The sequence below is a fragment of the Schistocerca americana genome, chromosome 2 (assembly GCF_021461395.2).
Source record: "Schistocerca americana isolate TAMUIC-IGC-003095 chromosome 2, iqSchAmer2.1, whole genome shotgun sequence".
Taxonomy (NCBI): Eukaryota; Metazoa; Arthropoda; class Insecta; order Orthoptera; family Acrididae; genus Schistocerca; species Schistocerca americana.
The window spans coordinates 775,787,028-775,813,537 of record NC_060120.1 but is presented as its reverse complement, the minus strand read 5'-3'; the positions used below and the strand labels follow the sequence as shown (position 1 = coordinate 775,813,537).

At 43.6% G+C, this 26,510-nt stretch overlaps 1 protein-coding gene and 1 non-coding gene across 2 annotated transcripts in view; one reads left to right on the top strand and one right to left on the bottom strand.

The window, feature by feature from the left end:
- The window catches only part of LOC124594420, a 127,867-nt gene that overhangs the window by 35,080 nt on the left and 66,277 nt on the right, over positions 1-26,510 (top strand). Inside the window, exon 2 of the mRNA XM_047132790.1 lies at positions 24,378-24,536. Within this exon, the coding sequence (XP_046988746.1) occupies positions 24,378-24,536 (159 nt within the window). The remainder of the gene's footprint in view (positions 1-24,377; positions 24,537-26,510) is intronic.
- Trnah-gug lies at positions 14,379-14,450 on the bottom strand. The gene has a single exon. It is a non-coding gene; the product is annotated as a tRNA-His (tRNA).

Here is a 26,510-nt window from a genome sequence, read left to right as displayed (position 1 = left end):
GAGGTATTGAATAGGATTGGGGAGAAGAGAAGTTTGTGGCACAACTTGACTAGAAGAAGGGATCGGTTGGTAGGACATGTCGTGAGGCATCAAGGGATCACAAATTTAGCATTGGAGGGCAGCGTGGAGGGTAAAAATCGCAGAGGGAGACCAAGAGATGAATACACTAAGCAGATTCAGAAGGATGTAGGTTGCAGTAGGTACTGGGAGATGAAGAAGCTTGCACAGGATAGAGTAGCATGGAGAGCTGCATCAAACCAGTCTCAGGACTGAAGACCACAACAACAACAGCTACTTTGTTATTGGTTTTATCTTTATGGGCTGGAAAATTTTGTCTTTCATAAAAAATAATCCCTGCAAGCCGATTAGTAAATACTCTGCATAGTGATCCATTACTGATTTTTGTCAAATGATAAGTGCCGTTTAACAATATACGAACTGTTTATTTCGCTAGGAACAATCATATAAAATTTGCATTGCATTTCTTCCTCTTTTTTCCGATATGTGCCCCAGTCTCCCCCACTCCCCTCCCTCTCCCCCCCCCCCCCCCACACACACGCACACAATTAATAGGATGTCTCTACAAGCGAAGTCCGTGGTTTCATTTGAATCCTGACCAAGACTGATTGTCTAATTGATGACATTTTCGGTCGAACGTGCCTGTCTGAATTCGTATTAATCGTAGCTCACAAACCTTAACTCTCTTAGGTCCATGAACCTCTTATGTAAAGGGCGATCCTATATTTTCGAAAAATTCTTTTATCAGGGAAGTAGGCCAATTTGACTTTGGGAGAGCAGCATCTATATCTTCCACTTTTTGAAGACAGGAACTTCAACGTTTTTGCATGTCGTCGAAATTCTTCGGTGACGCAAGCAATCCTTGATTACACTTGTCAAAAATGGTGTTACGTTATCTTCCACTGCCTGAAGAACCTCGGCCAATATACCGTCAGATATCACCGTCGTACTTTAGCAACAGGTCTTGAAGAGAACCCGACAAAATACTGGTACATCGTAAACATGATAAGTAGGTCTAGGGCTTCTATCCAGTTACTCGTTGAACATTCTGGTGTGGAAGTAGAAGACAGCAAAAATAAAGTTGAAGTTTCAAATACCGCATTTAAGAAATCGTTCACAAAGGAGAATCGTAGAATCATACCGTCGACTCGCCATTGCACAGACTTCCGTATGCGGGACATAGTAATAAGCATCGCTGATTTAGAGAAACAACTGGAAGAGTTGACAGCAAATAACTTGCCAAGTCCTGATGGAATCCCAATTCGGTTTTACGAAGAGTACTCTACGGCACTGGCTCATACTTATCGTGAATCTCTCGCCCAGCGCAAGGTCTCAAGCGATTGGAAAATAGCGCAGGCGACTCCTCTATATAAGAAGGGTAGAAGAACGGACCCACAAAATTACAAACCAACATCTTTAACATCGGTTTGCTGCAGAATCGTTTAACAATTCTCAGCTCGAGTGTAATAATATAATTGAAAGGGAGAACGCTTCTGTCCACAAATCAGCACGGTTTTAGAAAGCACTGCTCTTGCGAGACTCTGCTTGCCCTTTTCTGACATGAGATCCTGCGAACCATGGATGAAGGGCAACAGGAGGATTTCACGTTCCTAGATTTCTATAAAGCATTTGACACGGTGCCACACTGAAGACTGTTAACGAAGGAGTAAGCATCCGAAATAAATTCCCAGGTATGCGAGTGGCTCGAAGACTTCTTAAATAACAGAATCCAGTACGTTGTCTTCGACGGTGAGTGTTCATCAGAGACGAGAGTATAGTTTGAAGTACCCCAGAGAAGTGTGATAGGACCGCTTTTACTTTCTACGTACGTAAATGATCAGGCGGACAGGGAAAGCAGCAACCTGCGGCTGTTTGCTGGTGATGCTGTGGTTTATGGGAAGGTGTCGTCGTCGAGGGCTGTAGGAGGATGCAAGGTGATTTAGACAAAATTTGTAGTTGGTGTTATGAATCGCAGCTAACCCTAAATGTAGAAAAATGTAAGTTAATGAGGAAGAATGAGAAAAACAAACCCATAATGTTCAGATACAGCGTTAGTAGTATCCTGCTTGACACAGTCACGTCGTTTAAATATCTGGGCCTAACGTTGCAAAGCGGCATGACATGGAACGAGCGTGTGAGGAGTGTGGTAGGGAAGGCGAATGGTCGACTCAGGTTTATTGCGAGAAGTTTAGAAAAGTGTGGTTCATCTGTAAAGACGGCCGCATACAGGACACCTGTGCGATATATTGTTGAATATTGTTCCAGTGTTCCACACCAAGTCGGATTGAAGGGAGACATCGAAGTACACCCCTGGAAATTGAAATAAGAACACCGTGAATTCATTGTCCCAGGAAGGGGAAACTTTATTGACACATTCCTGGGGACAGATACATCACATGATCACACTGACAGAACCACAGGCACATAGACACAGGCAACAGAGCATGCACAATGTCGGCACTAGTACAGTGTATATCCACCTTTCGCAGCAATGCAGGCTGCTATTCTCCCATGGAGACGATCGTAGAGATGCTGGATGTAGTCCTGTGGAACGGCTTGCCATGCCATTTCCACCTGGCGCCTCAGTTGGACCAGCGTTCGTGCTGGACGTGCAGACCGCGTGAGACGACGCTTCATCCAGTCCCAAACATGCTCAATGGGGGACAGATCCGGAGATCTTGCTGGCCAGGGTAGTTGACTTACACCTTCTAGAGCACGTTGGGTGGCACGGGATACATGCGGACGTGCATTGTCCTGTTGGAACAGCAAGTTCCCTTGCCGGTCTAGGAATGGTAGAACGATGGGTTCGATGACGGTTTGGATGTACCGTGCACTATTCAGTGTCCCCTCGACGATCACCAGTGGTGTACGGCCAGTGTAGGAGATCGCTCCCCACACCATGATGCCGGGTGTTGGCCCTGTGTGCCTCGGTAGTATGCAGTCCTGATTGTGGCGCTCACCTGCACGGCGCCAAACACGCATTCAACCATCATTGGCACCAAGGCAGAAGCGACTCTCATCGCTGAAGACGACACGTCTCCATTCGTCCCTCCATTCACGCCTGTCGCGACACCACTGGAGGCGGGCTGCACGATGTTGGGGCGTGAGCGGAAGACGGCCTAACGGTGTGAGGGACCGTAGCCCAGCTTCATGGAGACGGTTGCGAATGGTCCTCGCCGATACCCCAGGAGCAACAGTGTCCCTAATTTGCTGGGAAGTGGCGGTGCGGTCCCCTACGGCACTGCGTAGGATCCTACGGTCTTGGCGTGCATCCGTGCGTCGCTGCGGTCCGGTCCCAGGTCGACGGGCACGTGCACCTTCCGCCGACCACTGGCGACAACATCGATGTACTGTGGAGACCTCACGCCCCACGTGTTGAGCAATTCGGCGGTACGTACACCCGGCCTCCCGCATGCCCACTATACGCCCTCGCTCAAAGTCCGTCAACTGCACATACGGTTCACGTCCACGCTGTCGCGGCATGCTGCCAGTGTTAAAGACTGCGATGGAGCTCCGTATGCCACGGCAAACTGGCTGGCTGACACTGACGGCGGCGGTGCACAAATGCTGCGCAGCTAGCGCCATTCGACGGCCAACACCGCGGTTCCTGGTGTGTCCGCTGTGCCGTGCGTGTGATCATTGCTTGTACAGCCCTCTCGCAGTGTCCGGAGCAAGTATGGTGGGTCTGACACACCGGTGTCAATGTGTTCTTTTTTCCATTTCCAGGAGTGTAATTCAGAGGCGGGCTGCTACGTTTGTTACCTGTAGGATCAAGCAACACGCAAGTATGCTTCGGGAACTCAAAAGGGATTCACTGGAGGGAAGGTGACAATTCTTTTCGAGGAGCACTGTTGAGGAAATTTAGAAACCCGGCATTTGAGGCAGAAATGGTCCAAATGGCTCTAAGCACTATGGGACCTAACATCTGAGGTCATCAGTCCCCTAGACTTAGAACTACTTAAACCTAACTAACCTAAGGACATCACACACATCCATGTCCGAGGCAGGATTCGAAACTGCGACCGTAGCAACAGCGTGGTTCCGGACTGAAGCGCCTAGAACCGCTCGGCCACAGCGGCCGGATTTTGAGCCAGACTGCAGAACGATTCTACTGCAACCAACGTACATTTCACTTAAATACCATGAAGATAAGATTAGAGAGATTAGGGCTCATACCAAGTGCTTACAGACAGTCGTATCTCCTCCCCCTGTTTGCAAGTGGAACAGTAAAGTAAATGATTAGCAAAATTAGAGCAGTGTACCCTCCGGCACGCACCATACAGTGATTTGCAGAGTACGTATGTAGTGTAGATGCAGGTCCCGAAGAGTTTCTTTCTTTCAGCTGCCTGATGACTACTCTTACTAGTTTCTTAATGAGGTCACTGCTGTATGGCTATGGTACGCGTCATCCTTCTTTATCGGATGTTGAATTCGATTAACATTTTCATCCTCTAACGTGTCTTTCGTAAATAATTGCGTCAACAGACTCTTGTCAGTCTTTGGTCATTGCTCTATTTTCTCGTTTTAGAATTGTCAGTAGTGTAGGCGCCCTTAGTTTGCTTTACCTTGTAGATACACCCTAAGGATATGAGGCCAGTTGTTAGTCAATAGTAATAAATGCAACAGTTATCTCAAAACATTTGGGGATATTCTCGTTATTAGTGGTTCTATTCACTTGATTGGCTTATTAAATGCGTATAGAGATGGTCTCCAGTTATTCCGTGATGTATTAACAGATGTCCTACCATTCTGTCCCTTCTTCTCGTCAGTGTTCTCTGTGTATTCAAATGTTCAAATGTACGTGAAATCTTATGGGACTTACCTGCTAAGCTCATCAATCCCTAAGCCTACACACTACTTAACCTAAATTATCCTAAGGACAAACACGCACACTCATGCCCGAGGGAGGACTCGTACCTCCGCCGGGACCAGCCGCACAGTCCATGACTGCAGCGCCTTAGACCGCTCTATGTATTCCATTCCTCGCCAGTTAACCGGAGAACTTCCTCATTCCTTCCCTTACCAGTCCCTCTAATTTTCAACATTCTTCTGCAGCACCACATCTCAAATGCTTCGATTCTCTTCTGTTCCGGTTTTCCTACAGTCCAAGTTTCACTTCCATATAATGATGTGCTCCAAACGTACATTCTCAGAAATTTCGTCCTCAAATTAATGCCTATGATTGATACTAGTAGAACTCTATTGGCCACGAATACCCTTTATGCCAGTGCTAGTCTGCTTTTTATGTGCTCCTTGCTCATTCGATCATGGGTTATTTAGAGGCCTAGGTAGTAGAATTCCTTCGCTTCATCTACTTCGTGACCATCAATCCTGATGTTACGTTTCTCGCTTTTCTCATTTCTGCTAATTCTCCTTACTTTCGTCTTTCTTCGATTTATGCTCTATTCATATTCTGAACTCCATTCAGCAGGTCATGTAATTCCTCTTCACTTTCACTGAGCATGTCAATGTCATCAGCGAATCGTGTCATTGATATCCTTCACCTTGAAGTGAGTCGGTCTCTTTTCTCGGTGCCTAATTGTCCTCTGCCACAAAAAGATACAGAAGATGGAAGAAAAGGAACCACTATAAACACATATCATTACCAAGCACAAACCGTAATAGGAAAACCTTTGGCATTAAAAACAACTTCCATTCGTCACGGAATGGAAAATACAGGTCCTGTATGGTTGTCAAGGGAATCTTACACCGCTCTTCTTTCAAGCTGCCAAGTTCAGGTAACGATCATGAGTGGGTAGCCATCATGCTCCCTTCTCTCCACAGTAGACGGCAGAGGATCAATAATATTGAAATATGGTGAATGTGGAGATCGGGTGACATGCGACATTACATGATTTTGGAATTCCAGCTTGCTTTGCAATTCCCTGCTTCTGGAGCTCCCTAGCTTCCTTCGAGTTGTTTTTATGCTGACAGAATGCGCGAGTGGGACATTCAATTCTTCAGTGTCTTTCTTTTGCAGCTGTAACCCTCTTTTCTTTCTTTTATTTATTTATTTATTTATTTATTTTTTGTTACAGTCTCCTTTAGTGGCCATTGGTCACCGTCACTCAAAAGACACTTTCATTCTCGTTGCGACTTAGCGCATGCTGTTTTTCCGCTTTCCTTGAATGCATAATAAGTATTCGATTTGGTGCCTCTTGAAACACCGAATATTTTGGCTAGCTTGCTTCAAATGGTTCAAATGGCTCTAAGCTCTATGGGACTTAACATCTGAGATCATCAGTCCCCTAGACTTAGAACTACTTAAACCTAACTAACCTAAGGATATCAGACACATCCACGCTCGAGGCAGGATTCGAACCTGTGACCGTAGCAGCAGCGCGGTTGCGGACTGAAGCGCCTAGAACCACTCGGCCACAAAGGCCGGCGGCTACCTTGGTCACTGAAACCCACATCATACGAGTATCAGTACTGTGTCCACATTCGAATTCACTTGGCTCCGACATCATGCACTCACAAACATAGAACACTGTTCTGACCGCGACTGACGCTTTCAACATATTGAGAGCAAGCGTGACTAGCAGCTGCATTTCTGTTCAAACATCGATTTCTCGCGGTGTTTACAAATTTTTGTTCAACTTCTGTATACTCACAAGGCACCTACGTAGCTGGAATAAACAATCTTTTCAGATCAAATTGGATTTCCACAAGTTTAAGAAATCACTGCATCTAGTCAGACAATCGTCGCGGGTCCTGAGTCGTGACTTCCTTGGAGCAAGATTGCTTAAAGGCACTCGACTCTTTTTGAAAAACATAACAGCTCTTTTGATCTCATCAGCAGTTTTGTGTTGCATGTTGCACAACGAGGTTTAATGAATGTGAAAAACCACAGAACATATGAAATGTTCAAAAGCATGGCAGCTAATTTCACGTTTGAAGCATTGTCCCCTATTTTGGCAGTGATTTTAAACCTGAAGTTATATTTGGTGGCGGCAGTCTTTACCCAGTTTAACAAATTTTTTGCAGTATGTCTATCTTCACATTGGATGCATTCTAGAAGATACAACTGTAACTGAGTCTTCTCATCTATAAAATGTGGCGTTAGTACATAAAAACTAACGTTCTCCCCCTGTCGTTGACTTTGCAGCAATCAAATTATTTTTAATTTTACCAGTTTGATAACGTTTTTCGAGTTTGTAGATTATAATTTTGGCATAATATATTTGTGAACTAAAAATGTTCCGTCTCTAATGTCATATTTTTGTGAGATCGGCTTTATAACATGGACAAATTTGATTATAGGTTGTTGCAAACGAAAATTGGCCACAGGTGAGAATGTCACAAAATAAAATAAATCAGGATGTGATCGAGAACCAAATGACAGTGACAGGCAACAGATTGAGACCCACTTTGACTTCCTGGTAGAACTTCATCTGAAGTGGAAGCAGAAAACCATGAGGATGGGTTAAAAAAAAGATTACTAGAATTTCTGGAGAGTAAAAATTGGTTAATTGAGATCTTGATCAGCTATCTCACACCGAACCAGAGTTACTGTTTGATGATGCGTACTTAAGGCGCGTCTTCAGGACTCTTATCGAGTGAGAATAATAGGATGTTATGTGCTGGCAGTAATGGTATTTTCCTTTTTTTATCCAGTTTGGTGTAATGATATCATACGTCGAGATACATTATACTGAAAAACTGAAACACTATTAAGACGCACTGTTTTAAATTTCTAGAAGAGAGAGAATAAGTATACACACAGTGTGCTCTGTAATAGATATAAGCAGTGATATACATGTAAAATTTAATACTGCAATATAGATGCCATTATTATTATTATGAACACTATCCGTGATGAAATGGACTCAAATGGAGACTGCTGGACACGAAAGAATCCAGTACAACTGCGAGTTGAATCAGTGAACAAGCATATAGTGCCGCAAGCTGAATCAGTGATTAGTTAAGAGCGCAAAGAGCAGGGGTGTAAAAAAGGAAACTAGTTTTTCGACTTATCTGGCAGCTTCAAAGACATTTAAATCAAAACTTCTTGATATATTTGTGCTTTTTTATAAGTTGAACATACTTCTCAAACACAGTGAGACCCACCCAATGTTACATGTTTGTTGAGGGTGTGAGAACAAATAGACACAAATTTATGTGCTGCTAGAGAGTGGGATGGATTTACAATAGGTGCGGTAGAGGAAAGGTGAGTGGCTACACTGAAGAGCCAAAGAAACTGGTACACCTGCCTAATATCGTATAGAGCCTGCGTAAGAACCCAGAAGTACCGCAGTACGAAGTGTCATGGACTCGAGTAATCTCTGAAGTAGTGCTGGAGGGAATTGACACCATGAATCCTGCAGGGCTGTCCATAAATCTGTACCAGTACGAGGGGGTGGAGATCTCTTCTGAGCAGCACGTTGCAAGGCATCCCAGATACGCTCAATAATGTTCATGTCTGGGGACTTTGCTGGCCAGCGGAAGTGTTTAAACTCAGAAGAGTGTTCCTGAAACCACTCTGTAGCAATTCTGGACTTGTGAGGTGTCGCATTTTCCTGCTGGAATTGCCCAAGTCCGTCGGAATGGATGCAATGGACTGAATGGATGCAGGTGATCAGACAAGATGCTTACATCGTATCTAGACGTATCAGGGGTCCCATATCACTCCAACTGCACACGCCCCACATCGTTACAGAGCCTTCACCAACTTGAACCGTCCTCTGCTGACATGCAGGATCCATATATTCAGGAGGTTGGCTCCATACTCCTATATGTCCATCCACTCGATACAATTTGAAACGAAACTCGTTCGACCAGGTAACATGTTTCCAGTCATCAACAGTCCAATGTCGGTGTTGACGGGCCCAGGCGAGGTGTAAACTTTGTGTCTTGCAGTCATCAAGGGTACACGAGTGGGCCTTCGGCTCCGAAAGCCCATATCGATGATGTTTCGTAGAATGGTTCGCACTCTGACACTTGTTGAAGGCCCAGCATTGAAATCTGCGTCAATTTGCGGAAGGGCTCCACTTCTGTCAAGTTGAACGATACTGTTCAGTCGTCATTGGTCCCGTTCTTGCAGGGTCTTTTTCCGACAGCAACTATGTCGGAGATTTGATGTTTTACCGAATTCCAATATTCGCGGTACACTTCTGAAATTATCGTACGGGAAAATCCCCATCTCATCGCTACCTCGGAGATGCTGTGACCCATCGCTCTTGCGCCGACTATAACACCACGTTCAAACTCACTTAAGTTTTGAAAACCTGCCATTGTAACAGCAGTAACCGGTGGAACAACTGCGCCAGACACTTGTTGCCTTATATAGTCGTTGCCGGCCGCAGCGCCATATTCTGCCTGTTTACATATCTATCTGTATTTGAATAAGCATGCCTGTACTAGTTTATTTGGTTCTTTAGTGTAGGTCTGCTTCATGCTGAGTCAGGATCTATAGGCGAGCAGCGAGTGGAGTGACTGGTCACGGTTCCTGTAAGTCAGTTTCTTGCAACTCCTTCTCTCGCATGTGAGCTTCCATGTGCTCCCACTCCACCGAGCTGGTTTCTTATAGTGAAGTGCTGAACTGGTCAGAACAATTGTTCCTTGCAAGCTGTTCTTTCCAAATCAATAGCGGCAATAAAGGGGAGAAAGTGTTTGCTATGCTTATTCTGTGATCTTACTTCACATTCTATTCTTTTTATGGCTGATAAAAGTCCCTTACAGGAGTAAGGTATGTAGACACATTCATATGCATTGTCCATAGTGTATCTTTCTGCAGTCTGGAAGATGTTTTTCACTATAATGGTCTATGCTGTTGTGTGGGAGGTTGTTGCTAGAGTCTTGCCCAGAAACTTCATTCCATTCACTGCCGTCCCTGGAGCGACATTTTGGGTCTGAAGACCTACCTCTCGTTTCCTCCGAGTTACTGACTGCTTATTCCATAGAGGGATCTAGCTCTTTGAATCAAGTTCAGGAGCGGATAGCCATCTCTGTCCGTGAAAGGTGAGGCACAATGGGGGAATAAAACACTTAGCAGGCTCACTTTTCAAGAGTAGTCGATGGAAACAAGAAATTCGCCCTTGGTAAAGGGGTTTAAGCCTTGTTCCACTGTAGACAAGAACTAGTTCACACTCATTTGCTTACAGAACTAGTAATCCTATGCAACACTTGTATTCTGTGAAACCATAGTATGTCGCTCTGAGAGATTTAGATGTAGATGAAGAGAATTTTGCCCTATGAGCAGCTCGACGTGTTTGCTTTTCTAAGTGATCCATTTAAGGTTGTTTCTTATGGTCATTTGCAATGTTTCAATACATTTATTTACTAGTTGTAATGTTTGATTATCTGATATTCAGAGCCGGCCGCGGTGGTCTCGCGGTTCTAGGCGCGCAGTCCGGAACCGTGCGACTGCTACGGTCGCAGGTTCGAATCCTGCCTCGGGCATGGATGTGTGTGATGTCCTTAGGTTAGTTAGGTTTAAGTAGTTCTAAGTTCTAGGGGACTGATGACCAGAGCTGTTAAGTCCCATAGTGCTCAGAGCCATTTGAACCATTTCTAAAAAAAAATTTCTGATATTCAGATTTGCAGATCATATTCCTATCCCCTCTCTCTTACGACAGTATGCACACTGAAGCACATCTTAACTGACTTACAGTGAGTAGCTTTGAACACCGCTCAACGAATCAATTGCACCCTTTCAGCTCAGCAGGCCAATCGAAGCCCATGCCAGTGGCCTCTGGTTACCACAGAGCCAGAATACTCCTCCAGGCCATCAAACACTGTCCTGCTTCGATGGGGCCGAGCTCCGTCTTGCATGAACCACACTTTGGCAGAGAAAGGGGTGAAATAAGCTGACACAAAGGTCTTTTAGTCATTTACCAAATAGCGTTAAAAGTCTGACACATAGCCAATCAGCATTTAAAAACAAATTAAAAGAATTTCTGAATGACAACTCCTTCTTCTCAACAGATGAATTTTTAGATATGAAGTAGTAATTGTAAAAAAATTAATTGTATTGTGTAAAGAAACCTTACGTTACACTGACTCATTCCACATCATTACGAAATGTCGTACTCATGATCTATGGAACAAGTATTAATATAATATGTCATATCCCTGTCTCACCTTCATCTACATTCTCTTTCGTTTCCATAATGTTGCCTTCAAGTTTATCTCCCTTGTACAGCCCCTCTATATAGTCCTTCCACCTTTGAGCTTTGCTTGCTTTGCTTAGTACCGGTTTTCCATTTGAACTCTTTGATTTTCATACAGCTGCTTCTCTTTCCTTCAAACGCCTCTTTAATTTTCCTTTAGGCGGCATCTATCTTTCCCCTTTTTATATATGCTTCTATAGCCTTGCATTTGTCTTCTAACCATTCCTCTTCAACCATTTTGCACTTTAGGTCAGTTTCATTATTTAAATGTCAGTAGTCCCTTTTGCCTGCTTTTTGCGCTACATTTTCTCTTTTCATCAATTAAACTCAATATCTTTTGTGATGTCTAAGGATTTCTAGTAGGGAATATCTTTTTACTTATTTGATCGTCTGCTGCCATAACTATTTCATGTCTCAAATCTACGCATTCTGCTTCTACTGTATTCCTTTCCCCTGTTGTGGTTAATCGTTGCCGAACGCTCCCTCTGAAACTCTCAATTACGTCTTGTTTTTTAACTTTTCCATGAGCTATCTTCTTACTTTCCCATCTTTTAGCAGTTCCTTCAGATTTGATCTACAATTCATAACCAATAAATTGTGATCAGAGTCAACATCCGTTGTTGGAAATGTCATACAGTTTAAAATCTGGTTCTGAAATCTCTGTATTACCATTCTGTAATCGATCTGAAAATTCCGAGGCCTCCAGTTCTCTTCCACACATACAACCATCTTCCATTATTGTTAAAACAAGTGCTTAGGATGATTAAATTATGCTCTGTGCAAAATTTTACCAGGCAGCTTCCTCTTTTATTCGTTTCTCACAGTCCATATTCAGCTTCCGTCTCCATTTTTTTCCTACTATCGCAATCCAGACCCTAATCATAACTAAATTTTCATCTCCCTTAACCATCTGACTATTTTTTATCTTATTATAAATTTCCTGAATCCATTTTCCTCAATCCATTGTATAAAAACGTAAAAATCCGGGCCCTAGTAATGACAGTTGCCTGAATTAAATTGAACCGCGTTTGCTACCGCTAGCACCTCCATAGAATGCAAGGCCTAAGATTACTGAACTACGAATGTGAGGAAATTCAGGACGTCGAAGAAAAATACCTTGTTTGCGCTAGACACAGAAAGGAATTAGAATGGCTATTTATGGAGCAGTTTGAAATAAATAAAGGACTTCCCTTGAATGTCTTGACTCTCTTGGCGTTAGTGAACATAAACATTTATAAATAAGTCGTGGGAATTTCTTTTTTTTTTTTTTTTTTTTTTGTTTAACTAACTGACTAACTAACTAACTAACTGTCAACGAACCACTAAATTCTTGTCTTCGTTTTCAATCTCCTTTAAAAATCCACTGGAAACCCCAAATAAGTGATTTATTTGATGTTTTCCTTCAGTTAAGGAGATCAATGTCTATAGTTCATTTTTCAAGCAGCCAAGTTACGTATTTGATTTACTGCGTTTTCAAAATTTTCGTGAGAAAGGTAAACATCTATATACATAACCCCCGCTACTGCTAAGGTTATTTCTGTCTTCAAATTATTATCGCCTTCGGAATCATACTGAAGTAATAGTTCTCACGCTGTTATAGGATATTATCTTATAAATGATGATGATGATGAGACCCAAACTCCTTTACAGAGCATAGGGGAACGACGCGGGAGACCCGCGCCGCCTTACTAGGCAAGTTCCTAGTGGAGGTGGTTTGCCATTGCCTTCCTCCGACCGTAATGGGGATGAATGATGATGATGAAGACGACACAACAACACCCAGTCATCTCGAGGCAGGAAAAATCCCTAACCCCGCCGGGAATAGAACCCAGGACCCCGTGCTCGGGAAGCGAGAATGCTACCGCGAGACCACGAGCTGCGGACTATCTTATAAATATGGAAGTCATTTTTGTAATCAAAGATGCAATTTTTGCTTGATCGTAACCGAGGAATCTCTTACAAAGTTTTCTATGTCGAAAGTCAACATTAGATCTGAGGTATAAGTAGCCAAATTAGTATTTGACAAGAAGCTTCTATAATTACTAGGATTATTTCATCGCATAATTCATCAACAGCTGTTTGGTATCACCCCGTATGACCACAATGACAGCTCTAGAACTTCTTATTGCTTACATTCGGAGTTCGCCAATTGCTTGCGAAGATGCAAAATATTTGATCAGGTGAACATTAGCAACTCTGGAACACATTTACAGAATAAAAATCCGCTTCAACTGCTAGCAATTTTCTTAATTTATTCTACCACCGGTTTCGAAGCTTGAAACTTTATCTTCAGGTGCCACCAAATAATTATGAAAACATGAATGTGTGGTGGTCGAGCCAGTTAGTCGCTAGGGTTGCTGGTCCTACGTTGCCTTATGTTTGTTTGACGCCGATGTAATCCCCAGTGACTGACTGGCAGGACCGCCGCACATTCATGTTTTCATAATTATTTGGTGGCACCCGAAGATGAAGTTTTAAACTTCAAAACCGGTCGTGGAATAGATCAAGAAAAATGAAGCGAATTTTTATTCTGTCAACACTTGCCAAGATCTTCCACTGGTACATTAATTCTCTTTTGCTTGTTTTTGTCACGTGTGGATTTCTCACTAAGTTTCTCCATGATATTTACCGGAAGTGTCGGCTTAAATGTCAGTTTTTAAAATAACAAAGTTATTAATGACATTACTCACTCCACGTAAACCATACATTTTCGTCTCTCTCGTTGCCCTTGTGCTATTCCCATTTCGCAAGTCTACAAAAGGACAAGTCCCCATTTTGAGGCTTCTGTAGTTAATACTTTATATATGTATCTGTATTTCCGTCTTGTTACTACTACTTCATTTGCCCTAAGATGTGGGAAAAAATATGTACGGCATTCGTCTGCGAATAGTGTGAATTTATATACATGCACTTTAATATTTTAACAGTTGATTTATTGCGTTTGTGAGGTAGAAAGAAAGAAACATCGCCACCCGTGCCTTCGCGGATGTGAGAGACCAAGAAAAAAACTAAATATTTCCTGTTGGGTGTTTTGGACCAACTGCCTGTTATCCCTTGCTTAGAATAGTATGTTTTCTCTTAAATGCTGTGTCTTCGATGTTCGGCAATGCATGTGCGGGATTGTCGTTCTTTGTCTATTCACGTAACTTTGTGTTTAGATATTACACGGCGTGAACGTCAAGTTTATCTTTAAGAATCTGTATCACAGCCTTAACTGTGTTGCCCACTATTAGTTAAAAATAAAGCTTCTGCCGTGACCAGGATTCGAACCTGGGTTCTTGCGGCCACAACGCAATGTCCTAACCACTAGACTATCACGGCTGGCGAGCGGCGAGGCTCAGTAACAGGAACACCCGCGGTCGACTGTGCAGGCATAATCGCTGACGTGTCTGTGACGTCATTGAGTTGTGTGTAGGCAGCACAACGCCGACAGTAAAGTGAGTGAGCGATGGTTGACCTAGAAGCGTAGTTTGTTGTGTGTTTTATGTGCGTGCCTCTTTTTCCAGGTCGGAAAAAGGCAATTGGCAAAGAACATTTCACATCCTACACGTTCATGCATAATAAAGCAATGTAGGTAAGGTTACCAGATACTCCGTTGCACGTATTCTTCCGTTTTTTCGCCCAAATTTTCTTCCTCCGTTTGGTTTTAGGCGGAGTGAATAATTCTACGTTTTTGTTTTGAAGACTATTACTGATTACAATTTATGGAATAAATATAATCTTAATGTCGTTAACTTCTTGAAAAATGACGTTTTTGTAGTTGTCATAGTTTCTTTGGTATGTTGAACGTCATGAACTTTGGCTTCCAGACCGAAGCAACAACAACGAAACTAATTTAAACTACTTTCTCCACCGCCTGTAGTCTGAATCAGATGTGGTTCGGAGCGTCTTCTTCTTTCGCTACTTTTCGTTAGAAAATTAATTTCAAGTTAAAAATATTTGAGAATGAAGGACATTCGTCAAAGATTCCTTCGCGAAAGAAGTTTAAATTTCGAGGCAAACATAAGCAAATATATCTCATGAAGTGAGAACATGCCTTCTAACGGGTTAAGCCAGGACCAGACGAAAAGCAGGCGTTTTTTACTTTGTACTTTGCACAATACAAGGGATATCTCAGTAAAGAAAAGTGTAATTCTGGAAGTTCAAATAAACTATCGAGTTCCTTTTCAACTTAAACTGTAACTTTAAAGAAGAGCATGATAAAAGCACGGTGTGTGAACTTAGTCAAGCACTGAAATATAACCTGTTACTCGAGTGTTGACTGCAGAAACGACATTGTGTCCCACATTTCTACTGTGTCTGCAATTATTGCTAGCAAACTTTCACGTGGACGCATTAACGTGGAAAAGATTGTGAAGAAGGTTCTTGCACCTGGAAGTGTTAATGACTACGTGTCTATTTTAAAATGTCCAGAAAAGCTTTGTCAACCAAAGCATCAAACAAATGCAATCGGAAGGTGTTTCCAGGCTGCATCTGGTACTTCATTGAAACTTTTGAGAAAACATCTATGGCAGTTACCTATACGTCACTCCAAAAATTAAAAAAACAAAATTTCGATTTGATTTATGTGTCTTCTTACCGTGCAGACAGTGCCAATGTGAGCTCTGGAAAAATACATTTCATACGGATGCTGAGAAATAAAAACCCTAACCCAATGGGAGGTAATTTTTGTACGTAACAGAGTTAAGTTTGCTATTGATACATTAGATACTGATGTTGAAAATATAGTCTTAAAGACGTTCAATCACTTCCCTGTATCAGCCAAAAAAGAAAAGAACGAAAATCATTATTTGAATTCGTGGATTTGGATTAGATTAGATTACATTACATGTACTCTTCATTCCTGTTGATCCATAGTGAGGAGATCCTTTGGTGTGTGAAACAAGTCAAAAACAACATAGAATAAAACAGCCAATCTGTTGCACATAAACGGTAGGTACGTTTATCTAGGTTTCGACACCCACTAGGGGGTGCCTAAATCCTATAAAAATAATACAAAGAAAGTAACGTACTAGAAAAAAAAACCACATTAACCAAGATGATAATTTTCATGATGCACAAGGTTACTTACGTAAAAGTCCATTTGCTAAACAGCAATAGCATTTGGAGCAACTACGCTCAAGTCAAAAGTAAAATAAAATGTTCCAGCCTTTGCCCCGTGTGTCCAGCTGGGAACATCAGACTAATCGGTCCCGTAGCTTACATTGCTGACACGAAAACAATACGAGTTGCGCCGCCTATCAGACGCAGATAGTAACATGTACCCATTTGAAACATTATAACAGAAATACGTGAAAAAAAGACAGTTAATTTGAAAAACAAAATATAAAGAGAGCTTATTGTCTTTTTGAAAATACATAGTAGCCAAGCACATTAAGTGTAATAGTGCCATCTGTTAGGCTTTACAGAAATTACTATTACGTAAAGGACAGAATCACATAGATTTTTTTTTTTACTAACAGCTGTGCAATCCAGAAAGTATTTGCGTGAAGGTAACTTCAGCAGCAAATATCTATGAGATTAGAAGAAAATAATGTTTCGAAACCAGAAGCAGGGAAAATATAGTAAAAATTAAAGGAATCAAAATTCCGCGAGCAGGGGATTGACACCATTGCAAAAATTTTTGTTGCGTAGTTGTAACTGTTCATTGAGAATGAGGCCATAGTTCTTAGAAATACGCTTGAAAATCTCTAGCTCTTCTAGTACATCGAGTCTGTGACATTTCTTTTTTCTGTGTAAAATGGAAATTTCTTCAACACGTTTCGGTTTGCGTCCGGAAATTAATAGATGATCAGCAAAAGTGGAAAAAAAGGAAAAAATTTCAGATAAGCTAGAGTTTGATTGAAAGCAAATTGTAGTACTTGCGTACATACACTATGTGATCAGAAGTATCCGGAACCCCCCAAATCATACGTTTTTCATATTAGGTGCACTGTGCTGCCGCCTACTGCCAGGTACTCCATATCAGCGACTTCAGTAGTCATTAGACATCATGAGAGAGCAGAATCGGGCGCTCAGCGGAACTCACGGACTTCGAAAATGGTCAGGTGACTGGGTGTCACTTGTGTCATACGTCTGTACACGAGATTTTCACACTCCTAAACATCCCTAGGTCCACTGCTTCCGATGTGATAGCGAAATGGAAACTTGAAGGGACACGTACAGCACAAAAGCGTATAGGCTGACGTCGTCTGTTAACTGACAGAGACCGCCGACAGTTGAAGAGGGTCGTTATGTGTAATAGGCACACATCTATCCAGATCATCACAGGAATCCCAAACTGAATCAGAATCCACTGAAAGTACTAAGGCAGTTAGACGGGAGGTGAGAAAACTTCGATTTGATGGTCGAGTGGCGCCGGTAAATGCCAAACGACGCCTCGCTTGATGTAAGGAGGATAAACAATCGACGATCGAACGGTGGAAAAACGTTGTGTGGAGTGACGAATCACGGTACACAATGTGGCGATCCGATGGCAGAGTGTGGGTATGGCGAATGCCCGTGAACGTCATCTGACAGCGTATGTAGTGACAACAGTTAGATTCGGAGGCGGTGGGGTTATGGCGTGGTAGTGTTTTTCATGGAGGGGGCTTGCACCCCTTGTTGTTTTGCGTGGGACTATCACAGCACAGGCCTACATTAATGTCTTAAGCATCTTCTTGCTTCCCACTGTTGGAGTGCAATTCGGGGATGGCTATTGCATATTTCAACACGATCGAGCACCTTTTCATAATGCACGGCCTGTGGCGGAGTGGTTACACGAGAATAACATCCCTGTAATGGACTGGCCTGCACAGAGTCCTGACATGAATCATATAGAACACCTTTGGCATGTTTCGGAACGCCGACTTCGTACCAGGCCTCACCGACCGACATCGATACCTCTCCTTAGTGCCACACTTCGTGAAGAATGGGCTGCCATTCCCCAAGAAACCTTCCACCACCAGAATTAATGTATGCCTGCGAGAGTGGAAGCTGTCATCAAGGCTAAGCGTGGGCCAACACCATACTGAATTCCAGCCTTGCCGACAGAGGGTGCCATGAATTTGTAAGTCATTTTCAGCCAGGCGTCCGGATACGTTTGATCACATAGTGTATTATGTACATTCAGCTTTATTTTAATAATGTGCGAAATTATAGTATATGTGGAAACCACACCAGTGAAATTTTACATGTCATTTCTGAGGAATAGCTGGTGATTTTCGTCTGAGAGAGTGACTTCCATCTAGCTCTGATCAGCGATTTTTCGATGGTGATGAGAGCTATGACAAAATAACCACTCGCGTCCGTTCTGAGGGCGCAGGAGCGAAGGGCATGGACAGATGAGCTTGCTCCGCTCGGTGTGACTCGAGTTGGTGGTTGTTCTTCGTGGTCTTCCTCGTCCTCATCCTGACAGGCATACAGCTAAGCATCGCAGACATACATCATCGTCAACATGAACGAAATCCTCAGAGGCACAACAACGGAGTAGAAGTTCCCACCGTCAGTCTGGCGGGATTGAATTAATTACTTCTCGGAACTTTGGTGGCTGTTCCGCGTTTTCTCTTTACGTATCACCAGCATTGTCTGAAGCAGTTATAATGAGTATTAGGGCTGACGTTTTCCCGGGCCTTATCAATCATTGTTGTCAATACTGCTATGTTCCACTTCTCACCTTTATCAGTGCTATCCAGCACATCTGAAACAATTTCTCTTGGGTAGAGAGCTTTAAACTTTTGTATTACGCCCTGGTCTAATGTTTGCAATCTTCATGTCGTGTTGGATGAGAAGAAAATTAAATTTGCATGGTCTAATGGTGATGGGTTGTTATGTACAGCACAGTTGTCCAAAAACAGCAAAATTTTGCGTTTCTCCTTTTTCACATCACTATTAACCGTGGTCCGCTATTCATAAAGGAATTCTTTTGTCATCCATGATTTTTTGTTTGAGCGAAAAGTTACGTGAAGCGATTTCATTCACTTGAAACAACGTCATTTCACAGATTTTATAATTATGACTGTATTCAGCTTCTGAGATCTGTCCATGTTACAAGATAGAATGACAGTTATTCTGTAGTTGTTTAGTTTTCCTCCATGATATTTTTCGTCCGACCAGGAAGGCATTTATTTTAAAAAAGCCCGATTTCGTCTGTGTCGAATACGTTGCGTGCGTGCATTTTTTTCGTTCAACACAAAAATGAAATGAAGTGATCGTATGGCATAACTGCCCGGGAGACCCCAACTGGACTTGTACGGCCGTCTAATGCAAGTCTTATTTCACAAAAGAGCCAAAGAAACTGGTATACCTGACTAATATTGTGTAGAGCCTCCGCGAGCACGCAGAAGTGCCGCAACACGACGTAGCATGGACTCGACGAATGTCTGAACTGGTGCCATGAATCCTCTATGGTTGTCCACAAATCCCTAAGAGTACGAGGGGGTGGATATCTCTTCTGAACAGCACGTTGCAAGGCGTCCCAGATATGCTCACTAATGTTCATGTCTGGGGAGTTTTGTGACCAGCGGAAGTGTTTAAACTCAGCAAAGTGTTCCTGGAGCCACTCTGTTGCAATTCTGGACGTGCAGGTGTCGGATATTGCCCAAGTCCGTCGGAATTCACAATCGACATGAAGGGATGCAGGTGATCACACAGGATGGTTACGTACGTGTCACCTGTCAGAGTCGTATCACTCCAACTGCGTACGCCTCGCACCATTACTGAACCTCCACCACCCTGAACAGTCACGGGCTGACAAGCAGGGTCCATGGATTCATGAGGTTGTCTCCATACCTGTACACGTCCATCTGCTCGATATAATTTGAAACGACACTCGTCCAACCAGGCAACATGTTTCCAATCAACAGTCCAGTGTCGGTGTTGGCGATTCTCTTCAGTCGTCTTGGTCCCGTTATTGGAAGATCTTTTTCCGGTCGCAGTGATGTTGGAGAGTGATGTTTTACCGGATTCCTGATATTCATGGCACACTCGTGAAATGGTCGTAAGGGATAATCCCCACTTCATCACTACGGAGATGCTGTGTTCCATCGCTCTTGCGCCGTCTATAACACCACGTTCAGTCTCACTTAAATCTTGATAACCTGCCATTGTAGTAACCGATCTAACAACTGCGCCAGACAGTTGTTGTCTTATATAGATGTTGCCGACCGCAGCGCCGTATTCTGCCTGTTTACGTATCTCTGTATTTGAATACGCATGACTGTACCAGTTTCTTTGACGGTTCAGAGTATATTCGATGTTAATAAATCTGTCTTCCTCAGAAATGCATTTCTTGCCGTTGCTAGTATACATTTTACATCCTCTCTACTTTGGCCGTCATCAGTTATTTTACTGCCGAAATAGAAAAAAATAATCTGCTACTTTTAGTGTCTCATTTCCTAATCTAATTACCTCATCATCGCCTGTCAGAATTACAGTATCATCGGCAAACTTCAAAGTTTTTATTTCTTCTCCCTGAACTTTCATCCTTTCTCCAAATTTCTCTTTGGTTTCCTTTACTGCTTATTCACTGTACAGATTGAGTAATGTCGGGGATAGGCTTCAACACTGTCTCACTCCCTTCTCAACTACTACTCCCCTTTCATGTTCCTTGACTCGTATAACTGCTGTCTGGTTTCTGCACAAGTTGTAAATAACTTTTCACTCCCTGTGTTTTGCTCCTGATACCTTCAGAATTTCAAAGAGTGTATTCCCATCAACATTGTCAAAAAGCCGGCCGTGGTGGCCGAGCGGTTCTAGGCGCTTCAGTCAAGAACCGCGCGACCGCTACGGTCGCAGGTTCGAATCCTGCCTCGGGGATGAATGTGTGTAATGTCCTTAGGTTAGTTAGGTTTAAGTAGTTCTAAGTTCTAGGGGACTGACGGCCTCAGATCTTAAGTCCCATAGTGCTCAGAGCCATTTGAACCATTTGAACCATTATCAAAAGCTTTCTCTGAACCTACAAATGCTATAAGCGTAGATTTGCCTTTCCTTATCATACCTTCTAGGAGACGTCATGGGGTTAGTATTAGAGTCGCCGCAGGATATGCTGGCCGACGTGTAGTGACCAATTTTCGCCCAAAGTGCTAGGCGAGTTCATTCGTTTGTTGGAAAGGAGAGGCCGACAAGTGTTGCCACTTTTCGACCGGTCGGCGATGACATAAACGAGGCGCACTCCATGCACTCTTTCTCAAAAGATTTTACAGAAACCTATAGCTTTATACAATAAGTTCACAATGATGTGTCCATCATTTCGTTGGTGGTCATAGTTATTGTAATAACTACGTGAAAGTAAGACATTGCTTGAAATTCGGAAATGTTTGCAATGAAAAATAGAGGTCGCTATGAGTTTCGTCCAAAGTGCTAGGCGAGTTCATTCGTTTGTTCGAAAGGAGAGGCCGATGCATATTACATAATATGTTGCTGTGTATGAATTTTTCTTTAGACTTGGGTAGAGGTGTCTATGTGTCACTAATCTCGAGAAAACCGATCTGACGTAGAACAGTCAGTTGCGATCGCGCCGCTCTATCGATAAAGCTAGAGTGAAATATTCACAACATTCCTCAAATTTCATAAACGGTTTCAGATATCGAAATGAGATTTCAACAAATGATAGCAGGCAAAGACGAAAGTATTTTGCCATATCATTATTATGCAAAACTTCATTATCTACCGTGTTATTCCACTAACTAGTCTTTTTCGATGAAAGAATTTTCAAGGGTCGTCGATAGGTGGCGAAATGAGAAATTCCATGGGTTTTGGAACAAAATTAGTGAAGATAATCTTTTGACCGAGGATATGCTTTTTCACAAGCTGGTAACCTCATAAACTTCCTCATCTCTGTTATTATTAATATTATTATTATTATTGTCGTTATTATCGTTATTAGTGACAATAGAAGCACTAATAAGAGTACTGCGAGTATTAACTTTATTAGTTCTTAGTCAGTATTATTTACTCACTTTGTCTCTATACAGTGTGCCCCAGAAATGTTGCGACAAATTTCGAGGGGTTGTAGAGTGTATCTTGAAGAACAAATCAACGGTAGGAATCCGTGCCCAGAAACGTCATCCGACGACGCTACAGAGCGTCGAAGCTGCGGGGCGCGGCACCTGCCACTAGACAACCCCTTCGGTAGCAAATGTGACTTTGTATGCCGACTGACTGTAGGCGGAACGTGTCGCAATGTTGTTTGTTATTCAGTATTCAGTAATCGCGACTGATTGCCACGATCGCCAGTGGAGAAGATGGAGTTATCTGCTGCTTAGAAAGGCCTTGTCTCCTATGAATGCGATACTTCGTTGCCTCCGTGGATGACGGTTTCAGACCGGGTTTCCATCTGCAGTTTATTTTTCCCCTGGAACTCTCAAAAATCTCCAATGTTTCTCAGTATACAGGAGAAAAATAAACTGCATATGGAAACCCAAGTCCAAATGCGTCAACCACCAAGACAAGAAAGCCTCATATTCATAAGAGGCAGGTCTCTCTAAGCAGCTAGTAGTTCCATCTTCTCCACTGGCGATCGAGGCAGTCAGTGGCGATCATTAAATAATTAAGAACATAGCGAGAGATGTTCCGCCTATGGTCCGTCAGCATACAAAGACACATTTCCTGTCGAAGGGGTGGCCTAGTGGCAGGAGCCAAGACCTACAACTTCGACTCTCTTCAGCGTTGTTGTATGACCTTTTTAGATACTAGTTCCTATCCTCAGTTTGTTCCTCAAGACACCCTCTACAATCTTTCGAAGTTTGTCGCAATATTTCTGGGACACCCTACTGACACTCAAATCATTTTAATAGTATTTGTCATATTAAAATTGTTATTTCTTGGGTAACTATGATGTAAAAAAGGTATTACAGGGTGAAAAGTAATTAATCCGACAAACTCTGGGAGGTTTTAGGGGACATCAATACAAATATTTTTCCCTAACGTCATGTTTTCCGGTAGAGAAAGATTTCTCTGGCGACAAATTAATTAAACCAACAAAAAAGTCCAGAGGGGCATATCTGTGGATCGAGCAGGCCATGGTACAGGACCACCTCCGCCAATCCACGTTTCTGGGAACCGTCAGTCCAGGAATTGACGCACACGACGACTGAAATGTGCCGGCGCCCCCACATGCGTTGTCTTGTAGGGAGCGGGACGTTTTCCAGCAATTCTGGCAATGCTCTGGCGAAAAAATTGTAATAGTTCCTGCCATTTAATGGCCTAGGTAGCAGATACGGCCCAGTTAAACAGTCCCCAACAACACCGACCCACACATTAACGAAGAACCGCACTTGATGAGCGCTAGTAACTGAGGCATGTGGGTTATCCTCACTCCAAACATGCGAACTGTGCATGTTGAAGACTCCATCACTCCCGAACATTGCTTCATCGGTAAACAACACAGAGGATGGAAATGTAGGATGCATTTCACAGTGTCCCAAGTACCACTGCGAAAACTGTGCGCTGGGTGGATAATCAACTGGTTCCAGGTTGTGGACGCGCTGTAAGTGAAATGGACGTAACAATTGCTCTCGAAGGACTGTTCTTACATTCGTCTGATTCGTCCCCATGTTATGTGCATTTGCACGAGTGCTGATTGAAGGATCCCGCTCCACATGCTGCAAGACAGCTTCCTCAAATTGCCACGTTCTTGCCGTGCGGCGGCGTCCCTGTCCAGGTAATCTTCTAAATGACCCGATCTCACGCAGACGTTGGTACACAGCAGCAAAGGTCGCATGATGCGGGATACTGTGATTAGGATATTGTTGTTGATAAACCCGCTGTGCTGCTCGCCCGTTGTGGTGCGCTACGTAGTACGCACCAAGCATGTCAGTGTACTCACCCCAGGTGTATCGCTCCATTAGTAAACAGAGACAATGTACTACCACACTGGTGGACAGCAGTTGCCTACAACTGAAGAGCGTAATACGCCCTCTAACAACTGAAGATCGTAATACCGCCTCTAACAACTAAAAAGCGTAATACGGCCTCCACCGGTTTAAATACTCCTCATAGGAAAAATGACATTATGGAATAATATTTGTTTTGATGTCCCCTACAACCTCCCAGAGTTTGTCGGTTTAAATACTTTTCACCCTGTATATGCGTGAAACCCTGGTCCGATGTAAGAGAGTGTTTGATGGCCGTAATCAGATCTGGTTAAATAAATAAAAAATATTTCTGACAACAGTGAATTAAATAAATAAAAAATATTTCTGACTACAGTGAATCGATGATACTTGTGTGTGAGCAGTAAGGTGACCTGACGGAAGGATCTGTGGACAGGAGCGGCTGCAGCAGCTGTCGCTTCGCCTGCACCGGTCGGCGTCGGCCGTGGAGCTGGCGTCGGTGCTGGCCGCGCACGACCCGGCCGCCTTCTGCGACAAGGACATGTTGCGCTGGTTCCGCAGGCAAGCGCACGCCGCCAGGTCGCCGGAAGCCATGGTGAGCGCCTCACTCCTCTGCTGCGCAGCTGACGCCAAGTGACCGGCAGGGGTGCTGCACACTACATGCCATTACCGCACGCACTCCAACGTCTGTCCTGTCTGCTCCCTAGAAACAGTATGGATCCTGTCAGGATGAGCAAATGAAACGGTGGGGATGCGCAGCAGCAAGTAGCACAGAGCAGTGAACCACGTGAACATGCGAGCCGAACCAGTTTCGCAGGTACTTATTTCGCGTTCAGGATTCACTTTTTTAGTGTTTTTCTTGAATAACTCGAAAACTGCGGCGTCTAGCGAAAATGATTCCCAGTACAAAATGAAACTACATCAAATTTTCTACAAAGAAGGCGACATAAATTTTTTTGTCTAGGACTAAGTTTTCGTGTTGCAGGGAATGGAAAAATCGCGTTGGTTAAAAATAGTGCTTTAATGATACAAAATTAATATTTATGTTTACATAAACTAGGTTAAGAAGAAATATAAAATGAACATACCACATCTATTAAAGTAGAACTGTATTAAGGGATACATTGTGTTCTGGTCTGTATTACTTTAGAAGGCGTGGGAAGGGGGGGGGGGGGTGCTAAAAGCAAATAATGAGTTTTTGTGCCATATCTAAGTGCCGTAGATGTGCAGTAAGAGATTGATTGTGTTCTGGGCTGTAACATGGTGGAAAGGGAGAGGGTCGGGGGAAAGGTAGGGGACATGGAGATTGTCATGTCTTCCTTTGCACGTTGTGAGGTTCTTTAGTGGATACAGGAGTGAGGAACAGATGCTGTTCATGAACTGAGAACTCAGATATTAATTTATTATACATCTAATATCAAATAGTAAAAATAAGACATACATTTTTGCTGAAGTACCAGTGTCAGCTGCAAACAGTAAATTCTTTCTTTCTTTCTTTTGGCCTTTGTCCCGCGCCAACGCGGGGTCGGCTGTGCCATTACGGATTTGGCAGTGTTAGTTGCAAAGGGTGGCCAGATGCCCTTCGTGATGCCACCCCAAACCCCCCGGGACGTAGGTACTGTACCCCAGCTGTGTGCATCTAGTGTAAGCCATGAAATAGCGCGAATGTCTGTAAATGTCTGCGAGTCGTGGAACTGAGGCGGAACGTGGGGACCAGCCCGGTATTCACCAATCGGGATGAGGAAAACCGCCTAAAAACCACATCCAGGCTGGCCAGCTTACTGGCCCTCGTCGTTAGTCCGCCGGGCGGATCTGATACAGGTCCGGCGCGCCTACCCGAGTCCAGGAAGCACTGCATTAGCGCTCTTGACTATCCTGACAGGTGGTTGCTAAAAATAAATCTGAATGTAAAAATATACAGAGACAAAAGATTTATAAATCTGTCGCTTTTCAATAAAATGTCTATTCAGAAGACGTTGAGCCCTGCTCACTATGGAAGTTTGTAAACGCTATTCAACTTACAAACACACAAAATAGGCTCAGAACATGAATGTTTGAACTTTATACCCGCCGCTGAATTTCCGGAGATGGGATGCTTGCAACTCATTGGCAGCAGCTTGATCGTTCGTGGCAAGCGCCCTCATGCCGCGATGGCGGTTGGAGGAAATGTGGCAGCGTCCTAGCGGCGCGCGTATGTGGAAGTGCGGTCGACCAGATAGGGGCCGATACCGCACCCCTTCCCGCCCAACTTTGGTGGTATTGGGGGAAGCCTATGCCGTAGTTCGTGATGAGGCTGGTTGCTTGCCTGGGGGACATTGCGTCTTGTGAGCGCCAGGGAAACTGCGCTGGAAAACCAGGCGCAGAACATCCTACGGCCCAGTTAGGAGCATGGAGGGTGCTGCAGAGGGTGCCGGGGACTAGCCGACGATGACGGCGTGGATGTCCATGGGAGAGAGAGGTGACCTGCGACGTTGGCGGCGACGTCTCAGGTGGGCAGACGTAGACTTCCATCGGCGAGACGGCCGGGGAAGGAGGCACCCGCTTCGTAAGCTGCACAGGAGGCTGTGTT